The sequence below is a fragment of the Sinocyclocheilus rhinocerous genome, unplaced genomic scaffold (genome assembly GCF_001515625.1).
Source record: "Sinocyclocheilus rhinocerous isolate Xijiao unplaced genomic scaffold, SAMN03320098_v1.1 scaffold550, whole genome shotgun sequence".
Taxonomy (NCBI): domain Eukaryota; kingdom Metazoa; phylum Chordata; class Actinopteri; order Cypriniformes; family Cyprinidae; genus Sinocyclocheilus; species Sinocyclocheilus rhinocerous.
This window is the reverse complement of record NW_015667382.1, coordinates 62,890-80,956: the sequence shown is the minus strand read 5'-3', so window position 1 is coordinate 80,956 and position 18,067 is coordinate 62,890. Positions and strand designations below refer to the sequence as shown.

General features: G+C 35.5%; 1 protein-coding gene and 1 pseudogene across 2 annotated transcripts in view; both read left to right on the top strand.

The window, feature by feature from the left end:
• Positions 1–5,394, top strand: part of LOC107733915 (growth factor receptor-bound protein 2-like) — a 28,025-nt gene extending 22,631 nt beyond the window's left edge. For both annotated transcript variants that reach the window (XM_016545769.1, XM_016545768.1), the window contains exons 3-6: positions 1,921–2,018; positions 3,285–3,407; positions 3,829–3,997; positions 4,747–5,394. In XM_016545769.1, coding sequence (XP_016401255.1) covers positions 1,921–2,018; positions 3,285–3,407; positions 3,829–3,997; positions 4,747–4,932 — 576 coding nt within the window. In that variant the 3' untranslated portion in view covers positions 4,933–5,394. The remainder of the gene's footprint in view (positions 1–1,920; positions 2,019–3,284; positions 3,408–3,828; positions 3,998–4,746) is intronic.
• Positions 5,395–8,622: 3,228 nt separating this feature from the next.
• On the top strand, positions 8,623–15,360 carry LOC107733901 (MIF4G domain-containing protein A-like; annotated as a pseudogene).
• Positions 15,361–18,067: the final 2,707 nt, after the last annotated feature.

Sequence of the window (18,067 nt, the reverse complement as noted above, 5' to 3'; positions counted from 1 at the left end):
GTTCATAGAACTATGACCAATATAAACATATGTATATATATATATATATATATATATATGAAGAGTTCATTTGCAAAAACCGATAACTCCATTTTTATTTATTTTCAGAAATCACGTTTTTTTTATTGTGCATTCCAAGTAATAGGATAAATCAAACTGCAGTTGGGTTGTTTTGATTAAGTAATAATAACTTAAATACAGGTAATTTACAGAATTAAAGTTAATTGAAAGTATGGTTTTTTTTTTTTTACATATGAAAATTCTGTTTTATAGCAAGAGCAGATAACTCCAACAGTCGTTTTTGGCAAAAGCAGATAACTCCACATTTCATGTTTTAGAGTTAAAAAAAAACACTCGTTTAATCTTTGTAATCTCTTCAGATGGCAATGTAAATGCCTGACAAACGTTGTTGTTGTGATCATAGACTGTATGGATGTGATTACACGCAATACACAGAGCTTTTCCCTCACCATTGTAAAGCACTGCTTTTGCAAGGTTCCGTGAAAAAGTTTCAGCTTTTATTTTCCTTTACGCCCTGAAGAAGATATCACAGGTTCATCAAGTTCGTCGAAATAATCCATCCTCGATCACGTTTAGTTAGCTTTGACGAAACTCCTCTCAGCTAGCAGGTCTTTTCAAAGTGAAAGCAGCCTTGAGATTGGTAGGTTTAGGGGTGGAGATGGGTGGGTTTAGGGATCGGGGTGGAGACGGGTAGGTTTAGGTATATGCAGGGCCATCGGGAGCACCGGGACATTCCCGGTGGGTCGATCGCCGAAGCGAGGGAGACCTCATATTAATACTCCAAAAGTGTGAAGCGGCGCTACCCGCTGCATCCGCCAACCGCGCGTTAAAGCAGAGCGGGATCAGTCTCCCGCACAGCGCTGCGCTTCCGCCACGATAAGAGATAAATAAACAGCACAAATCGCTCGATCCATTCAGAATTTTTTTTTTTTAAAGTGGCGTTTATTGGTTTTTGCAAATAGACTCTTCATACATACATACATATATATATATATATATATATATATATATATATATAGCCTAATGTCTTTATAACTGAGATTAGCTGTATTCATTTCTCCCATCCAGAAGTTATCAAGACCTACTTTCCCACTTTTTTATAATTGGAATTTGACATCTTGGCTTGTTTATAATGTCACTCTATTTTTCTTGAAGGCAGAGAAAAGAGGCACCGTGGCGCGGTGGGAGTGAGAGCAGATTAATGGTTGTTTACAGAGAGAAAAGGGATGGGGAGACCATCTTTCAGAGTTTTGAGAATGTTCCAGGCTATAGGATAGGATTCCCATTTATCTTAGACGGATGTGTCATAACATACTTGACTTAAGCAAGACTGAGAGAGTGTCTTTGAGTCTAAAGTAATCACATAAAGTGATGCTTTTTCATATTTGTCCACTTCATCTGTTTCGGCCCTTCACCTCTGAGATGGAACACAGTGCAGTAATGTAATCCTTTCTTCATTTCATATTTGATGGGGATGGTCATCATTACCACAGATGGTATCATTGTGGGTACAGCATTGTACTTCAGTTATGAAAGAGACATCAAATCCTGGCCATCAGGACCGATGCTAATTGCCCACATGTTTTTGCGCAATCCATCTGGTTCAGTTTTGGAATTCCACTAAACAGACTGTGCGCAATGTATTTCTCATTAGTGCCAGAGAAGTCTTATGTATACAGGATGTTATGTGTGGCTTAAAGTTGAAATGAAGGATATTTCCTGTATGCTATTTATAGAGCAAGGCCTTGAGTTTTAAACACCACAGCCAGTGATACGATTACCTCTTTAGGTCCTCTGTGTTCTGAGATAAGTGGGCTGATTGGTGGTGTTTACTGTGTGGACACTGTGTAGTGACACCATGCTGGTCAAGTATTAAAGTGTCTTTTGTTTTCCCATCAGATTTTAAATGAAGAATGTGACCAGAACTGGTACAAGGCAGAACTCAATGGAAAAGAAGGATTCATTCCTAAAAATTACATAGAAATGAAGCCACACCCGTAAGTATTTGCTCTTTTAGTTACAAAAAGACTATATATATATATATTAGTGCTGTTAAATGATTAATCACGATTAATCGCATCCAAAATAAAAGTTTTTGTTTACATAATATACTGTATGTGTGTGTACTGTATATATTTATTATGTATATATAAAGACACACATACAGCATATATTTTGAAAATATTTACATGTATATATTTATATTCATATAAATTATATCATATATAAATATATTTAATATATAAACATAACATATTTTTTCTTAAATATATACATGCAAGTGTATTTATATATACATAATAAATATACACGGTACACACATATATTATGTAAACAAAAACTATATATATATATATTAAAAGAAAAAAAATTTCCAAAAATTTTTATTGTTGTCAATTACTCTCCTGTCACTCCAAAACCATAAGACTTTTGCTCATTTTTAAAAGACAAATGAAAAAAAAAAAACACTGAATCTTCAAAAAATGCATAAATCCATCATTAAAGTAATCTGTGTGAATCAAGCATTTTAATCCAAGTCGTCTAAAAAGGCAGTCATTTTATATAATGAACAGATTTAATCGAGTTTTTTCCAGTAGCTCATCCATACTTGCTTGAACAGTGAGGTTTGTTCTCACTTGTCAAACAAGAGCTTCTGCAAGAACGAGTGAGGTTTGTTTTCAACGCCTCAAACAAAAAAACATCACTGTATTGGTGTAATGGACAATGAAGGGCCAGAAATCTCTCAGGTTTCATAAAAAATACTGAATGAAAGTCTTCCAAGTGGGTTTGGAACAACATAGCAGAATTGTCATGCTTGGGTGAACAGTACCTTGCATTTCCTCAATGTTAGTAAATGGAGGAAAATAATGCAATAAACCATATTTAAAAATACATTGTTGAATTTTTCTGTTGAAGGTCTGTCTTTAGTTGTTTCTTTTTTGTTCAGTATGCCAAACTTTGCAGAGTTATTGTTACATAACGTCAATGTAACGTCCTATTTAGTACCAATTTAGTTATGAGTCCATACCTCTTTTAGAAAAAAATACCTTTCTAATATACAGTATACTAGTATACAATCTAATAAACACTCTGTATTTCTAATACTCAAGTTCAACTACTGTCCATCCACCAGACCCACGGACACTTATATTACACAAGTTTCCCAGTCTCATAGCTGCTTTGCATTCTCAAAATTCGAATGTACTCAGTGCATTCTACAAAGTATCTAAACTACTGCTTTTGGATTTGTTCTGAACACGCAGCTGGTTTTATGGGAAGATTCCCCGTGCAAAGGCAGAAGAAATGTTAAATAAACAGAGACACGATGGAGCTTTTCTCATTAGAGAGAGTGAGAGTGCACCTGGAGACTTCTCGCTGTCTGTCAAGTATGTATTTGTCATTCTATTCTATTCTATTCTATTCTAATGTTTTGCCAGTTTGTATGTGACTGTTCTAGTAATGAACACTAATGCAGGCTGCTGCTTTTGAAATTTTGATGCAGTAATTGAATCTGTTCTTGTAAATAGGGGCATGTCAATGAATAATTGATGCAATGCAGCACAAAATATGGCCGTTCTCAGCACTTTATTTATGTGTTATTGCAAATTCTTTTTGTGTGGTTTCTAAACTAGGCCAACACTGTGTGAATCATTCAAATAGTTCTCCACAGATAGCTGCAAACCTTAGGGTTCATGATCAACTGAACAGTGCAGAGTTCTTTACTATAATTTCAATATCCAAGTGTTATAAATGCAGCCGGCTATTATGTAATTTTCTAAACACTGTGTTTTTTCCCCTTTCCTGTAGATTTGGGAATGATGTCCAGCACTTCAAAGTCTTACGGGATGGAGCAGGAAAATACTTCTTGTGGGTGGTCAAATTTAACTCGTTAAACTCTTTAGTGGATTATCATCGGTCCACTTCGGTGTCCAGGAATCAGCCCATTTTCCTCAGGGACATTGAACAGGTACCAAAGGTAGGACTGAATCAGTGCTGAAACATTTCACAAATACTGTGTTACACTTTGGTTTTATTTTTAAAACATTAAATGCACAAATGCCGTATTTCTGTCCCACCTTTTAGACTATATCCAACAATTAAAATTGTGAATTATATAAAAAATATATAAAAACTTTGATATAAATCGTAGTAAAAAGCAATTTTTTAAGATAAATTTATTTTACTCTAATTTATTTAATTTATATTAATTTATTTATTAAAACTGTTGTGTGTAGTTGTCACCCTGCTATGAAGTGATTTTCTCCTCAGTAAAAACTGACCCTTAATTAAAACTGTGACACTTTTCCCCCCGCATTGTAGTGTGAACAGCATTCCACTTTTTTAGGAAGAAAGTATAAAATATTTTATGTTGAACTTTTATATAGTAAATTTATTAATTACTTGAAACCAACATTTGAGATTTCTATCCTCTAAGGAGTAAGAGCTTATGAGTAAGAGCTTAAATGTTTAAATAAATATATATTTAGCTTCTTCAGATTGACTACATTTTCTGAAGGTAAGTGAACAATATTTGAGAGAAATAGGCCTTTTGTGTACATAGAAAAAGTCTTAGATCTTTGAGTTCAGCTCATGAAAAATGGGGGCAAAAACAAAAGTGTTGCGTTTATAATTTTGTTCAGTGTATATACAGTATACAGCCAGACTTTAAGCCACATTCAAGGCAATATTGCCATAATTCTCAACATGTCTACTTTTGTTTCACAGCATTCTACATATGTTCAAGCTTTGTTTGACTTTGACCCTCAAGAGGATGGAGAGCTGGGTTTCAGGCGTGGAGATTTTATCCAGGTCCTGGACAACTCTGATCCTAATTGGTGGAAGGGGGCTTGTCACGGACAGACCGGAATGTTCCCTCGCAACTATGTCACACCTGTCAATCAAAACATGTAACTCGCAGAGAAAATGTTTGCTTGCTTAAAGCACCTGTGGACATCCAGCTGGGTTGCCATGGAAACAGAAACCACAGAGTGATGGAGAGAAAAGGCTCAATTGGTGACGTCGATGTCGATTGGCCGGTAAAATAAAGACTGTGCTGTTTGGAGTGGTTGACATTTTAAGAAGCACTATTGGCTGTGTGAGGAAGAATGCTCCAGACTGATATTTCGTTCATGTACTGTTTCACATCAGCTTTGCTTTATATGCAACTTTATTTCATGTTATATGACATCAGCTGTACTAACGAAAAATGTTATTTTATGTGAAGGAAATTCACAATATCACAATCACAATACTGGTACAGTTTTGCATCAGGATTTATTTTAAACACCATGTTATGCTTGATTTGTATTGTTAAAATGCATCACGCATGTTTCATGCTTAATTTTTGTATTCGTCTTTTGTCATCTTTCCAGAAGTAGTCAAGTCAAGTCACCTTTATTTATATAGCGCTTTTAACAATACAGATTGTGTCAAAGCAACTGTACAGCATTAATTAGGAAAATAGTGTGTCAATAATGCAAAGTGACAATAGTAAACACACATTTTTCAGTTAAAGGCAGTTCATCATTGAATTAAGTGATGTCATAATCCAGCTCAGTTCAGTAGTGTTACTATGTTATTTGGTGTGGGATTGTCAAGCATAATTTCATCATGCCATATAATTTCATTTCCATACCATAGTCAAATTAACTTACATGTAGTCGTCTTTTTGTCTTAAAGGGATAGTTCGCCCAAAAATTTTAATTCTGTCATTATGTTAGGGTACATCCTCTTTTTCCTGGACATGTCCTGGCCGGGATTTCTAAATTGTCTAAGATGTGCATTGGTTTGACCGTTCTCTGTAGATCCAACCTTCTCACATGCCGTGATTGGTCGATTATGTACAATCCCTACATGCTATTAGTTTAATTTCAGCAAGTATGAAACGAATAGAAAACAAAGGCAAAAGGTGTGTTTGGCTTTAAGCTGTGCGGACCGATCGGTGTGTGAACATAGATGTGTATAGATGCCCCATTCGACCGCTCCAAGCACATAGACGCATCCGCCATCTTGGAACGGTCAACTTGACGTCATTCACCATACTATGGGTTCGCAGACCATCGGCTGTGCAGGATGCATGCATCTTCGAATATTCATTGATTACTATGGTGAATGATGTCAAGTTGACCATTACAATATGGCGGACGGCTTACGTATAGCGGCCCATGGAAACAGTTGCTAATGAGGCATCTACATATACATATTTATATATATATATATATATATATGTGACAACATAGTACCGCGAGAGTGATTCGACAGCATGCTGAGCATCTGCTCTCTATAGCTCTCGCGGTACTTTGATGTCAAACACAGAGCAGTCTACACAGCACCTCTTCAAGCCAAACACACCTTTGACTTGGATAATTTAGGCAACTTAGAAATCCCAGCCAGGACATGTCTGGGAAAAAGAGGACATATTGATGAGTACATTATGTACTCATCCTCATTTGTTCCACATGTGTACAAATCTTTTCTGTAGAAGAAATATTCAAAACGTGTTCAGAATATGGGTATTTGTGTTGCAGGTTTGGAACATCACGAAGGTGATACCAAAATTGATATTTTTGGGTAAACTGTCCCTTTAAATCAAAATAGCTTGAAAATAATGTAATGGTGCCAAAGCCTCTGTAGCAGATCAGTGATCAAATGTAACAAATTTGGAGCATTTCATGAAGCCCTTTAAAATGGTACTGGGTATGTGATTCTATTGGGGATTTTCATAGAGTATGTTGTTTACTCTATATTATTCCTGAATAAATTAAACCGAATAAAGATATTTCCAGTAAAACTTCCCAGTGCACTTGTACAGATCTTTTTTTGTGTGGAAAAAAAAATGTCTGACGTTTAGTAGTGAACAAAATTCAATGATCTGGACTTTGTGCCATCTAGAATGATGCCATATAACTGTGCTGACAAAGGGCTGAACTTGCTCAGATGGTATGCATTTTGTTGTAATGTCATGAAAGTTGTAATGTCATTAAAGTTCCTTACCACACTCTACGGGGGCATTAGATGTCTCTTTTTGAAGCTGAGGGCTGTATACTGTTCATGATGTCATTTGAGGATGTTTATTTTTGTTTCTGTTTTTGAGTTTGAATTTTTCTTTATGTGGCCCTGGTTTACTAAAAGAAAACAATCAAGTGTATGCATCTGTAAGCCACTTTTGAATGCTGAATTATTTTTTTATCTTAAAAGTGGAAAGCTAATATACATCAAAGACTTGTAGCCATTCAGTTTCTTTCTACTTGTCAAGGTCATTTTTATTCAAATTCAATAAATTTTTTTAAATGTTTGATGTATGATGAGTTGTGTTGCTTGTACACTTAGAAATGAGATGTGTATATACATCTGTGTCATAATGGAATTGTTTTATGTTGATACTAAACCATTTCATCAGCTGCAGTAAACCTCAACAATAGAAATATACATGGCATCCGTTTGCTGTCTGAATAGTGCAGTTTCATAATGCTGGAGTTTATGTACACCTGCACAATGTAGATTATGAGTGAAATACATTTAATAACATTTACCCCCCTTAAGTGTTCATGTGTGTGTGTGTGTTTCACAGTGATTATGTCCTGTGTGTGTTTCACAGTGATTATGTCCTGTGTAGTTTACATGACATTATTTCTACATGTCCGGTATCTCAGATCAAAAAAAAAATATATAGTATTACAATATACGCAGAATTCAGAGGAAAACAATAAAATAGTAGTGTGACTGCTTTTATTTTATTTTATTTTTATTTTTTATTTTTATTTTTTTTGAGTGAGTGTCCGATACCTCTACTAGTTATTTTTGGGTTGACAAAAAAAGAGACGCTATACCTACTACAGGACTCTCAGTTAAATCTTTCACTGACAACAACTCTGTCCACATAAAATAAGTTTTTGTGAGCAACATGTAAATCATATAAACACACAGTAGCATAAAATGTTCAATTCCATTACTATAACGTTATGACAATTCCGACAGACACTTTTTCTCTTGTCTCGGTTGGTTCCACCAACAACCTCTACGTTCTTACTTGTTACTTTGTCGCCCCCTAGTGACAGCTTGCAAAATAACGTTTTTTTTTTTTTAAGTACTGCATACAGATAACCAGTAATATTGAGAGTTTACAGAAATTGTGCAAATATTAAATAATACTCGAATACAAATTAGTTCATTTCAAGAGCATTATGGTAAGATAATACAAGCCATGGTGGTGCATGTCAGTGCTGAAATCCACCAAAATAACGGAATTCGGCCAAAAGCGTATGCGCACTGGTCAATCCCACGCCACCAGGAAACGAATCAAACAAGCGCGAGGATTCCCCGTGCATCGTTTGAAGTGATAGTGTGATATTAGAAACGTGTCAGTTTGTAATGTTTTGACATAAACTCGTTCTTTCAACGAAGCTAGAATTTGTGCTCAGTTGAAAACTGCCAAAAATCAGAAAAATTACCAATGCATACGAGCGAACCTTGTCATGTTCTGTTTTGTTGTCATGCAGTGCACGTGATTTTATATTTATTTATTTGTTAAATAAATAAATTTGTTTATCGCTTGTCTGTGCCTGTCCTGATTACCTTATATTATTTCTAATTCCGAGCAGCATGGATTCAGCTTGGACGGCTCTTGATGTTGTAACTCAGACAATGTTTCAAAAAGCGATTGCCGGTATGCATGTAAACTTTACCTGACATTCTCTGATCGTTCATTAAAATGCATTGGCAGGATTTTGAAGTAGCATGCCATTAGCTTCGTTCTGCAGGCTAAGCACTTAAAAATAACAAATGACTTGTTTTACACCACTTCTTCACAGATCCCAAGTCAGTTGATTTGGAGAAGCTGTCTAACGCAGTTGTAGTCCAGTCATTGAAAGACATCTCATTCTGTAAAGATGCTGGGCCGCTTGTGTTATGCTGTAGTTCAGGTAAGTCTTTCTTATGTTGCTCATTTGTGACCTAGTCAAAAACATAGGTTTTCATGAACCTACATCTTTGTTGTTGTTGCTGCTGTCGTCTACAATAACACACAGTATGAAATGAACCTCTATTGAAACTTTTTTATTATTATTACATGGTGAATAATCTTTTTCTAAACAGGCAGAAGCTCAGAAAGCTGCACCCAGTGTATTCAGGCGAAATCTGTTGACACATCTACAGCAAGAGTTCACTGCCAGAGAGGAGACTCGAAACCGCTCGGTGCGGTTTGGTCACATTTATCTGCGGCATATTTGATTACATCAAGGTAAAAGATCTCACTCGCTAGTAAGATTTTTAATTATTTATTATTTATTTATTAATTTATTAATTTATTTATTTCCTCCACAAGGTTTTAGACTTGCTTATATGATGTTTTATTTTTAGGTGAACAATGCTCCTCTTGTGGCCCTTGTGGATCCAGTATATGACTGCCTCTATAGGTTGGCTCAGCCAGATGCCTTGATGAATGAGGAAGAGGTAAGATGTATTTCAACACCAATAATTGGAGGTAAATTTCACTTTGGGAAGAATTTTTGAATGTCTGCTGGCTGCATTGGAACCTTAACCTTGTTTCAAATTTATATTGTTGAATGCTTTATAGATTTTATGCTACATGTTATAAGAATGTCAGAGGGCAAACTAATAATTTAGTGTAATACATGCGAAATGAAGACTAAATCTAAATTTACAGTATTCATAGAACTGTAGGTGAAAAATACCCAGATGATTTCTGCCGAGATTCTGAAGTGTGCATCCAATAGATGCTTTGAAATCCCATGAGACAATGAGAGAGGGCTCATAAATCACATGACTGACACTGGGCCACTTGAAAATGCCAGCACGCAAAATTATGGATGGAAATTCTCAGGAATATTAATAATCGATTTTCATTACCATTGATGATCAACTAATCGTTTATATGAATACTGTATAAATGCTTGTGGAGAATTCCAAATATATCCACGTAGTAGCAACAATCCCAATGGTACACATTGTGAGGTAAATATTTATCCTGCTTCTCTGAACATGAGCTGAAATATCAAGATGCTTAAGGTTGGAATAAACTAAACAACTGGTAAAATTTGAACAGATTTTTAAAGGTGTCATGAACTGCCTTTGTTTTTTATTTTGTACTGTTCTCTGAGGTCCACTTATAATGTTATTAAGATTTTTACATCAAAAAACATCATAATTTATAATAAGCTATTTTCTGTCCTGTTTTTAACCACCCTCGTCGGAACGCTCTGTTTGAATAGGCGTGGCGTATGCATTTTGTTGTAATGTCATGAAAGTTGTAATGTCATTAAAGTTCCTTACCACACTCTACGGGGGCATTAGATGTCTCTTTTTGAAGCTGAGGGCTGTATACTGTTCATGATGTCATTTGAGGATGTTTATTTTTGTTTCTGTTTTTGAGTTTGAATTTTTCTTTATGTGGCCCTGGTTTACTAAAAGAAAACAATCAAGTGTATGCATCTGTAAGCCACTTTTGAATGCTGAATTATTTTTTTATCTTAAAAGTGGAAAGCTAATATACATCAAAGACTTGTAGCCATTCAGTTTCTTTCTACTTGTCAAGGTCATTTTTATTCAAATTCAATAAATTTTTTTAAATGTTTGATGTATGATGAGTTGTGTTGCTTGTACACTTAGAAATGAGATGTGTATATACATCTGTGTCATAATGGAATTGTTTTATGTTGATACTAAACCATTTCATCAGCTGCAGTAAACCTCAACAATAGAAATATACATGGCATCCGTTTGCTGTCTGAATAGTGCAGTTTCATAATGCTGGAGTTTATGTACACCTGCACAATGTAGATTATGAGTGAAATACATTTAATAACATTTACCCCCCTTAAGTGTTCATGTGTGTGTGTGTGTTTCACAGTGATTATGTCCTGTGTGTGTTTCACAGTGATTATGTCCTGTGTAGTTTACATGACATTATTTCTACATGTCCGGTATCTCAGATCAAAAAAAAAATATATAGTATTACAATATACGCAGAATTCAGAGGAAAACAATAAAATAGTAGTGTGACTGCTTTTATTTTATTTTATTTTTATTTTTTATTTTTATTTTTTTTGAGTGAGTGTCCGATACCTCTACTAGTTATTTTTGGGTTGACAAAAAAAGAGACGCTATACCTACTACAGGACTCTCAGTTAAATCTTTCACTGACAACAACTCTGTCCACATAAAATAAGTTTTTGTGAGCAACATGTAAATCATATAAACACACAGTAGCATAAAATGTTCAATTCCATTACTATAACGTTATGACAATTCCGACAGACACTTTTTCTCTTGTCTCGGTTGGTTCCACCAACAACCTCTACGTTCTTACTTGTTACTTTGTCGCCCCCTAGTGACAGCTTGCAAAATAACGTTTTTTTTTTTTTAAGTACTGCATACAGATAACCAGTAATATTGAGAGTTTACAGAAATTGTGCAAATATTAAATAATACTCGAATACAAATTAGTTCATTTCAAGAGCATTATGGTAAGATAATACAAGCCATGGTGGTGCATGTCAGTGCTGAAATCCACCAAAATAACGGAATTCGGCCAAAAGCGTATGCGCACTGGTCAATCCCACGCCACCAGGAAACGAATCAAACAAGCGCGAGGATTCCCCGTGCATCGTTTGAAGTGATAGTGTGATATTAGAAACGTGTCAGTTTGTAATGTTTTGACATAAACTCGTTCTTTCAACGAAGCTAGAATTTGTGCTCAGTTGAAAACTGCCAAAAATCAGAAAAATGACCAATGCATACGAGCGAACCTTGTCATGTTCTGTTTTGTTGTCATGCAGTGCACGTGATTTTATATTTATTTATTTGTTAAATAAATAAATTTGTTTATCGCTTGTCTGTGCCTGTCCTGATTACCTTATATTATTTCTAATTCCGAGCAGCATGGATTCAGCTTGGACGGCTCTTGATGTTGTAACTCAGACAATGTTTCAAAAAGCGATTGCCGGTATGCATGTAAACTTTACCTGACATCCTCTGATCGTTCATTAAAATGCATTGGCAGGATTTTGAAGTAGCATGCCATTAGCTTCGTTCTGCAGGCTAAGCACTTAAAAATAACAAATGACTTGTTTTACACCACTTCTTCACAGATCCCAAGTCAGTTGATTTGGAGAAGCTGTCTAACGCAGTTGTAGTCCAGTCATTGAAAGACATCTCATTCTGTAAAGATGCTGGGCCGCTTGTGTTATGCTGTAGTTCAGGTAAGTCTTTCTTATGTTGCTCATTTGTGACCTAGTCAAAAACATAGGTTTTCATGAACCTACATCTTTGTTGTTGTTGCTGCTGTCGTCTACAATAACACACAGTATGAAATGAACCTCTATTGAAACTTTTTTATTATTATTACATGGTGAATAATCTTTTTCTAAACAGGCAGAAGCTCAGAAAGCTGCACCCAGTGTATTCAGGCGAAATCTGTTGACACATCTACAGCAAGAGTTCACTGCCAGAGAGGAGACTCGAAACCGCTCGGTGCGGTTTGGTCACATTTATCTGCGGCATATTTGATTACATCAAGGTAAAAGATCTCACTCGCTAGTAAGATTTTTAATTATTTATTATTTATTTATTAATTTATTAATTTATTTATTTCCTCCACAAGGTTTTAGACTTGCTTATATGATGTTTTATTTTTAGGTGAACAATGCTCCTCTTGTGGCCCTTGTGGATCCAGTATATGACTGCCTCTATAGGTTGGCTCAGCCAGATGCCTTGATGAATGAGGAAGAGGTAAGATGTATTTCAACACCAATAATTGGAGGTAAATTTCACTTTGGGAAGAATTTTTGAATGTCTGCTGGCTGCATTGGAACCTTAACCTTGTTTCAAATTTATATTGTTGAATGCTTTATAGATTTTATGCTACATGTTATAAGAATGTCAGAGGGCAAACTAATAATTTAGTGTAATACATGCGAAATGAAGACTAAATCTAAATTTACAGTATTCATAGAACTGTAGGTGAAAAATACCCAGATGATTTCTGCCGAGATTCTGAAGTGTGCATCCAATAGATGCTTTGAAATCCCATGAGACAATGAGAGAGGGCTCATAAATCACATGACTGACACTGGGCCACTTGAAAATGCCAGCACGCAAAATTATGGATGGAAATTCTCAGGAATATTAATAATCGATTTTCATTACCATTGATGATCAACTAATCGTTTATATGAATACTGTATAAATGCTTGTGGAGAATTCCAAATATATCCACGTAGTAGCAACAATCCCAATGGTACACATTGTGAGGTAAATATTTATCCTGCTTCTCTGAACATGAGCTGAAATATCAAGATGCTTAAGGTTGGAATAAACTAAACAACTGGTAAAATTTGAACAGATTTTTAAAGGTGTCATGAACTGCCTTTGTTTTTTATTTTGTACTGTTCTCTGAGGTCCACTTATAATGTTATTAAGATTTTTACATAAAAAAACATCATAATTTATAATAAGCTATTTTCTGTCCTGTTTTTAACCACCCTCGTCGGAACGCTCTGTTTGAATAGGCGTGGCGGATTGTAGACTCAGAAGTAAAGGCACACTGCTATGATTGAATGTTTGATAGCGTACATTCCTCATAGATGGACGCAGATGTGATTTAGGTCAACAATCTGTAAGAAGAGACAAAGCTACTGTGACCACATAATGAAAACAGTCACTCACACTTTTGTTGCAACATAACAGTCGGCATAGCATGTCTTTTAGTTTCAATCTTTTTGAAAACCCAGCATCGAATTGTGCTTTGTTTGTAAATGAATCCACAGTAAAATGAAGTGAACAAAGGACCAAGTTCTTACTGACTTACAAGTTCTTCTGGATCTTCATTAAAAATAAAGTTCATTCACTCTTTCCTAATGTGGGGATCAGAAGGAAGGCAATGAAAAGACTGTTTTTCCACAACTTGGCTAAACAGGCAGTGATGTGAAAGCAGGCGTTGATGATCTTCTGCGGAGGCGGTGGTTATCCACACTATTACATCATAAAGTAGGGTATTCCAAAAGCTGTCGTTTTGGCAGACAGCCTTCAATATAAGCTGGTTTTAGTTTTGAGTTCTGAAACTTACATGATATTTGTATAGTACAATGACCTCTTATATGTCAAAAGATCAAGGGACTTTTGGTTTCTCAGTTCATGACCCCATTTAAAACTCTAGGAATAGAGAGGCAGAGTAACATCACTGGAAATAATGACAAAATAAAGTTCGTATTGTCTTGTTTTACTTTAACATCTTGGTTTTGTGCTGAAATTGATGAATCAACAATAGATAAGCCTAATCAATTACATTATTAAAGGTGATTAATCAATTAACAATTACTCATTGACATCCATATGCAAATGTCCGGATTGTCGATTGTAGCACCTACTCAGACAGTTAATGATTTCGGATGCAGTAAAAGACCATTTTAACAAATTCCAGTATTTTGCATTCATGTCAACAACTAAATACAAGAATTTCCTTTGTGTTTCTTACAGGTGGACTGCCTGGTTGTACAGCTCCATCGTGTCGGCGAGCAGCTGGAGCAAACAAACTCCCAGCGCATGAACCAGCTTTTTTACTTGCTACGGGATGGTTTTCTCCTGACAAGGCTCTTGCTCCTGGAGATCTTGGAGTTCAGGGCCAGTGGCTGGACTACTACACTACAAGTACTACTAAGTACTACTACAGTGAAGTAGTTGACTGAGGTGCACTGAGAAGAGAATGATGTTCCTTGTTAGCATTAGGATTTCAAGCGTTCAGTGTTTGCAGCAGGTCTAAAGAGTACTTCATGGGAGAAAGAAGTGGAAACCCCATGTAATAGTACTGCGGAGAATTATGGAAGCGCTCGTGTTCATGCATTTGCATGTTGTTGTGTTCAGAGTTTGAGTTTAGCACAGAATGTTCAGTTTTGGTGTTCTCTTGTGAAGTCAGCATCATGAATCTGCACTGGATATTGACTTGATGCAATAAGAAAAGCAATCGCTACCAGCTCTAAAACTGTGAGCCACCAGCAGTATTCTTGAATGTTTTTTTTTGTTTTTTTTTAGATTTGATATAATGTACACTCTCTTTTTTACACATTTTTACAGTGAAGGGTTATTGCAACCTCAGAGGAAGATTGTCTCACCTTCACCTGTGTTGTTAATTTGACAGGATACCTTGTTAAAGTTTCTTAATTTTGCATTAATTTATAAGAAAGCCTATATTGTTAAAAATTTCTGTATGGGCCAATATATGTGAAAACATGTTCAGTCATGCTGGCTGCTATAAAGTTATCCTTCCAATGTTGAGAGCATTTACATTGTCTTGTTTATATTTCTATTTTGAATTCAATAAATAGAAGTTTAGCTCTGTCTCTCTCTGCCAAGTTATAAGCATTTCTCTTACAGAAAATTCACACAAACTTTACATGTGCAATCACATGTTAAAATCACATGCAAAATATGTGGAATACACGAAACACTTGAGAAACATTGTTTTGGAACATTTTGATGGTGGAAATGTGTAAAAATCATGTGATCAAATAACCATGTGAACAAATGTGGACAATAGGTGATCAAATGTGGAAATGCGATCACATGGGTTTTACACATTTACACCATGAAAATGTTACAAACCCACAAGCTTCACGTGTTTCGCATATTTTATATGTGACTTTAATGTTTTTGCACATGTGAAGTTCATGTGATTCGTTCATTAAAATGTGTTCCTAAAGTACATTTATGTGGAATGTCAATTTCAGAGTGTTTTACACATTTACACCATGAAAATGTTACAAACCCACAAGCTTCACGTGTTTCGCATATTTTATATGTGACTTTAATGTTTTTGCACATGTGAAGTTCATGTGATTTTTCTGTAAGTGTTCCTAAAGTACATTTATGTGGAATGTCAATTTCAGAGTGTAACAGTCTGACTAGTTTTACTAAAGTGACAAGTATAATCGCTGCTAAACCAAGCATCTTGGTTTTGGACAACATGTCAGAAATTTTCAAACTAATTTTATCTGACTTAAGGTATTGTCTATGATGGACAGCATCCTGTCCAAGAAGATACCAGTCCAGAAGATGCCACTTCCAAAGTGTGTGCTAGATTCTTTAGTGCTTCCCTTCCATAGATGCACAGCATTAAGAAACTACTCTCATATTACTCTTTGCAATAATAAGGTTTATTCATGGCCAATCAGGAGTCATTTCAGACACAGCAGTGCAACTCAACGATGACTGTATTTCAGTCACAGAATTTTGCTGTGCAAAGGTAAATGTCACCTTTGATAGAAAACATATATGTGGTATCTTTTCCTGTCAGTGCTAGGTTTTGTCAGGACCTCCTTCAGAAACATTAACTTCAGTGCTGGTATAACACTGCAAATGAGCATCAGCTTCCTTTGATCTTCCTTTCTTCCTTTCATCTTCTGCTAGTGGAGGCTCAAGACTAAATATATATATATATATATATATATCAAAAACTGAAAATTTCGATCATATAGTGCAGTGGTTCATAATCCTGGTCCTGGGGAAACCCTACACATTTTGTACTTCTGTGTCAGGTAAGGGAGCCACACAAAAGACACATATGTAGTTATTTTTTTGGTGTTTGGCTTAGTGTTATGTTAGAATCATTATTATACTCTTATACCTTTTGTTCTTTAATATTTTGAATTGTTTTTAGCTTTATTTTTTGTTTTTCATTTAAATGTTAAGTTTTGAAATTTTGTTGTATGCATTTGTCATTTTTATTTAATCTCTTTATTTTAAAATGTGTATAGGTAGTATTTATAAAGTTTTAGCTTTTAGTTTTGGATCTGTTTTTAGTTGTTTTAATACTACAATTGATTGCTTCTGTTGTCCTCATTTGTAAGTCGCTTTGGATAAAAGCATCTAATAAATGACTAAATAAACACCACTGTCCGTTACAACAAGGTACAGATATTTGCCCTCATCAGAAAACATTGTGTCAGACTGCTAAGTTGTCAAGACTAAAGCGTGGATCTCCTGATCTTTCTGAATTGTCTTGACTAAAAAATGGCTTGCTCTGTTCAGCTTTTGTTAAATAAACTCCAAGTATGTGAATATCTTTGATGTTTTTGAAAAAGCATCTGATAACTGTGGTCTGAGCAACAATTCCAACTGCAGGTGCACTGTTAGAAATCGCTGTAGATTTAGCAGCACACTACTGTAAAAACCTACAGCACAATACCACATTTATTAATTACAGTAAAATACTGTCATTTATATTGCATTCTGGGTAATTTTGACTTGGCGGGAATATTTTACAGTATATTTTAGTGTTGCTGTAACCTTGCTGTAGCCTGACTGTAATACACCTGGCAATAATACAGGATTACTGTAAATAGCGCACCACCTGACGTCACATCACAGACAACAAATCTGCAGCTGACCGGAGAGAGAAGCAGAACAGAGGATTTATGCATGTTCGGTAAGTTAATTTTATTGTTATATGTTTTTATTCTAGCTTACATTATTTTTAGTGTGGTATGAAGCCGCAAGTTTAGCCAGCGAACGTTATAATCTCCTCCCTCAAAGCTGTAGTCGAAACTCCGTGAGTTAAGTTATGCGCTCTTTCATCCGCTGCTCTCCCGACATTTTCACATCTAGTGAATTAGCTTAGGGTTTATTTCGACCAAAACTAGTGTCGATGATAGTTGGAACTGCGGAAAGACAAACTCAGACCGTTTTGGTGTTTTATTTTGTTTCTGTCAAGTTTGAACGAAGCAAGGTAAAATTACCATGTTTGTCAATGGAGTTTGCTGGGTTTGAGGAGATTGATAAAGGCCGTTTGAGTTTAAAAAAAGGGATATTACGATAAAACAATTATCTATCTCTCTAGGAATCCCTTTTATAATGTTGATTCGAGCCTGTCACTGACAAAAACGAGCACTTTTTAGACATGCATTGGTGCGCAAAAATATATAACTTAGGCTATATTTGCAGTCCGCTTCACAACTGACGGCAGCGGTCGCGGTCACGGTCAATAACTACTGGACATCTTTAATTACTTAGACATGGTAAATCACTTACTTAGACA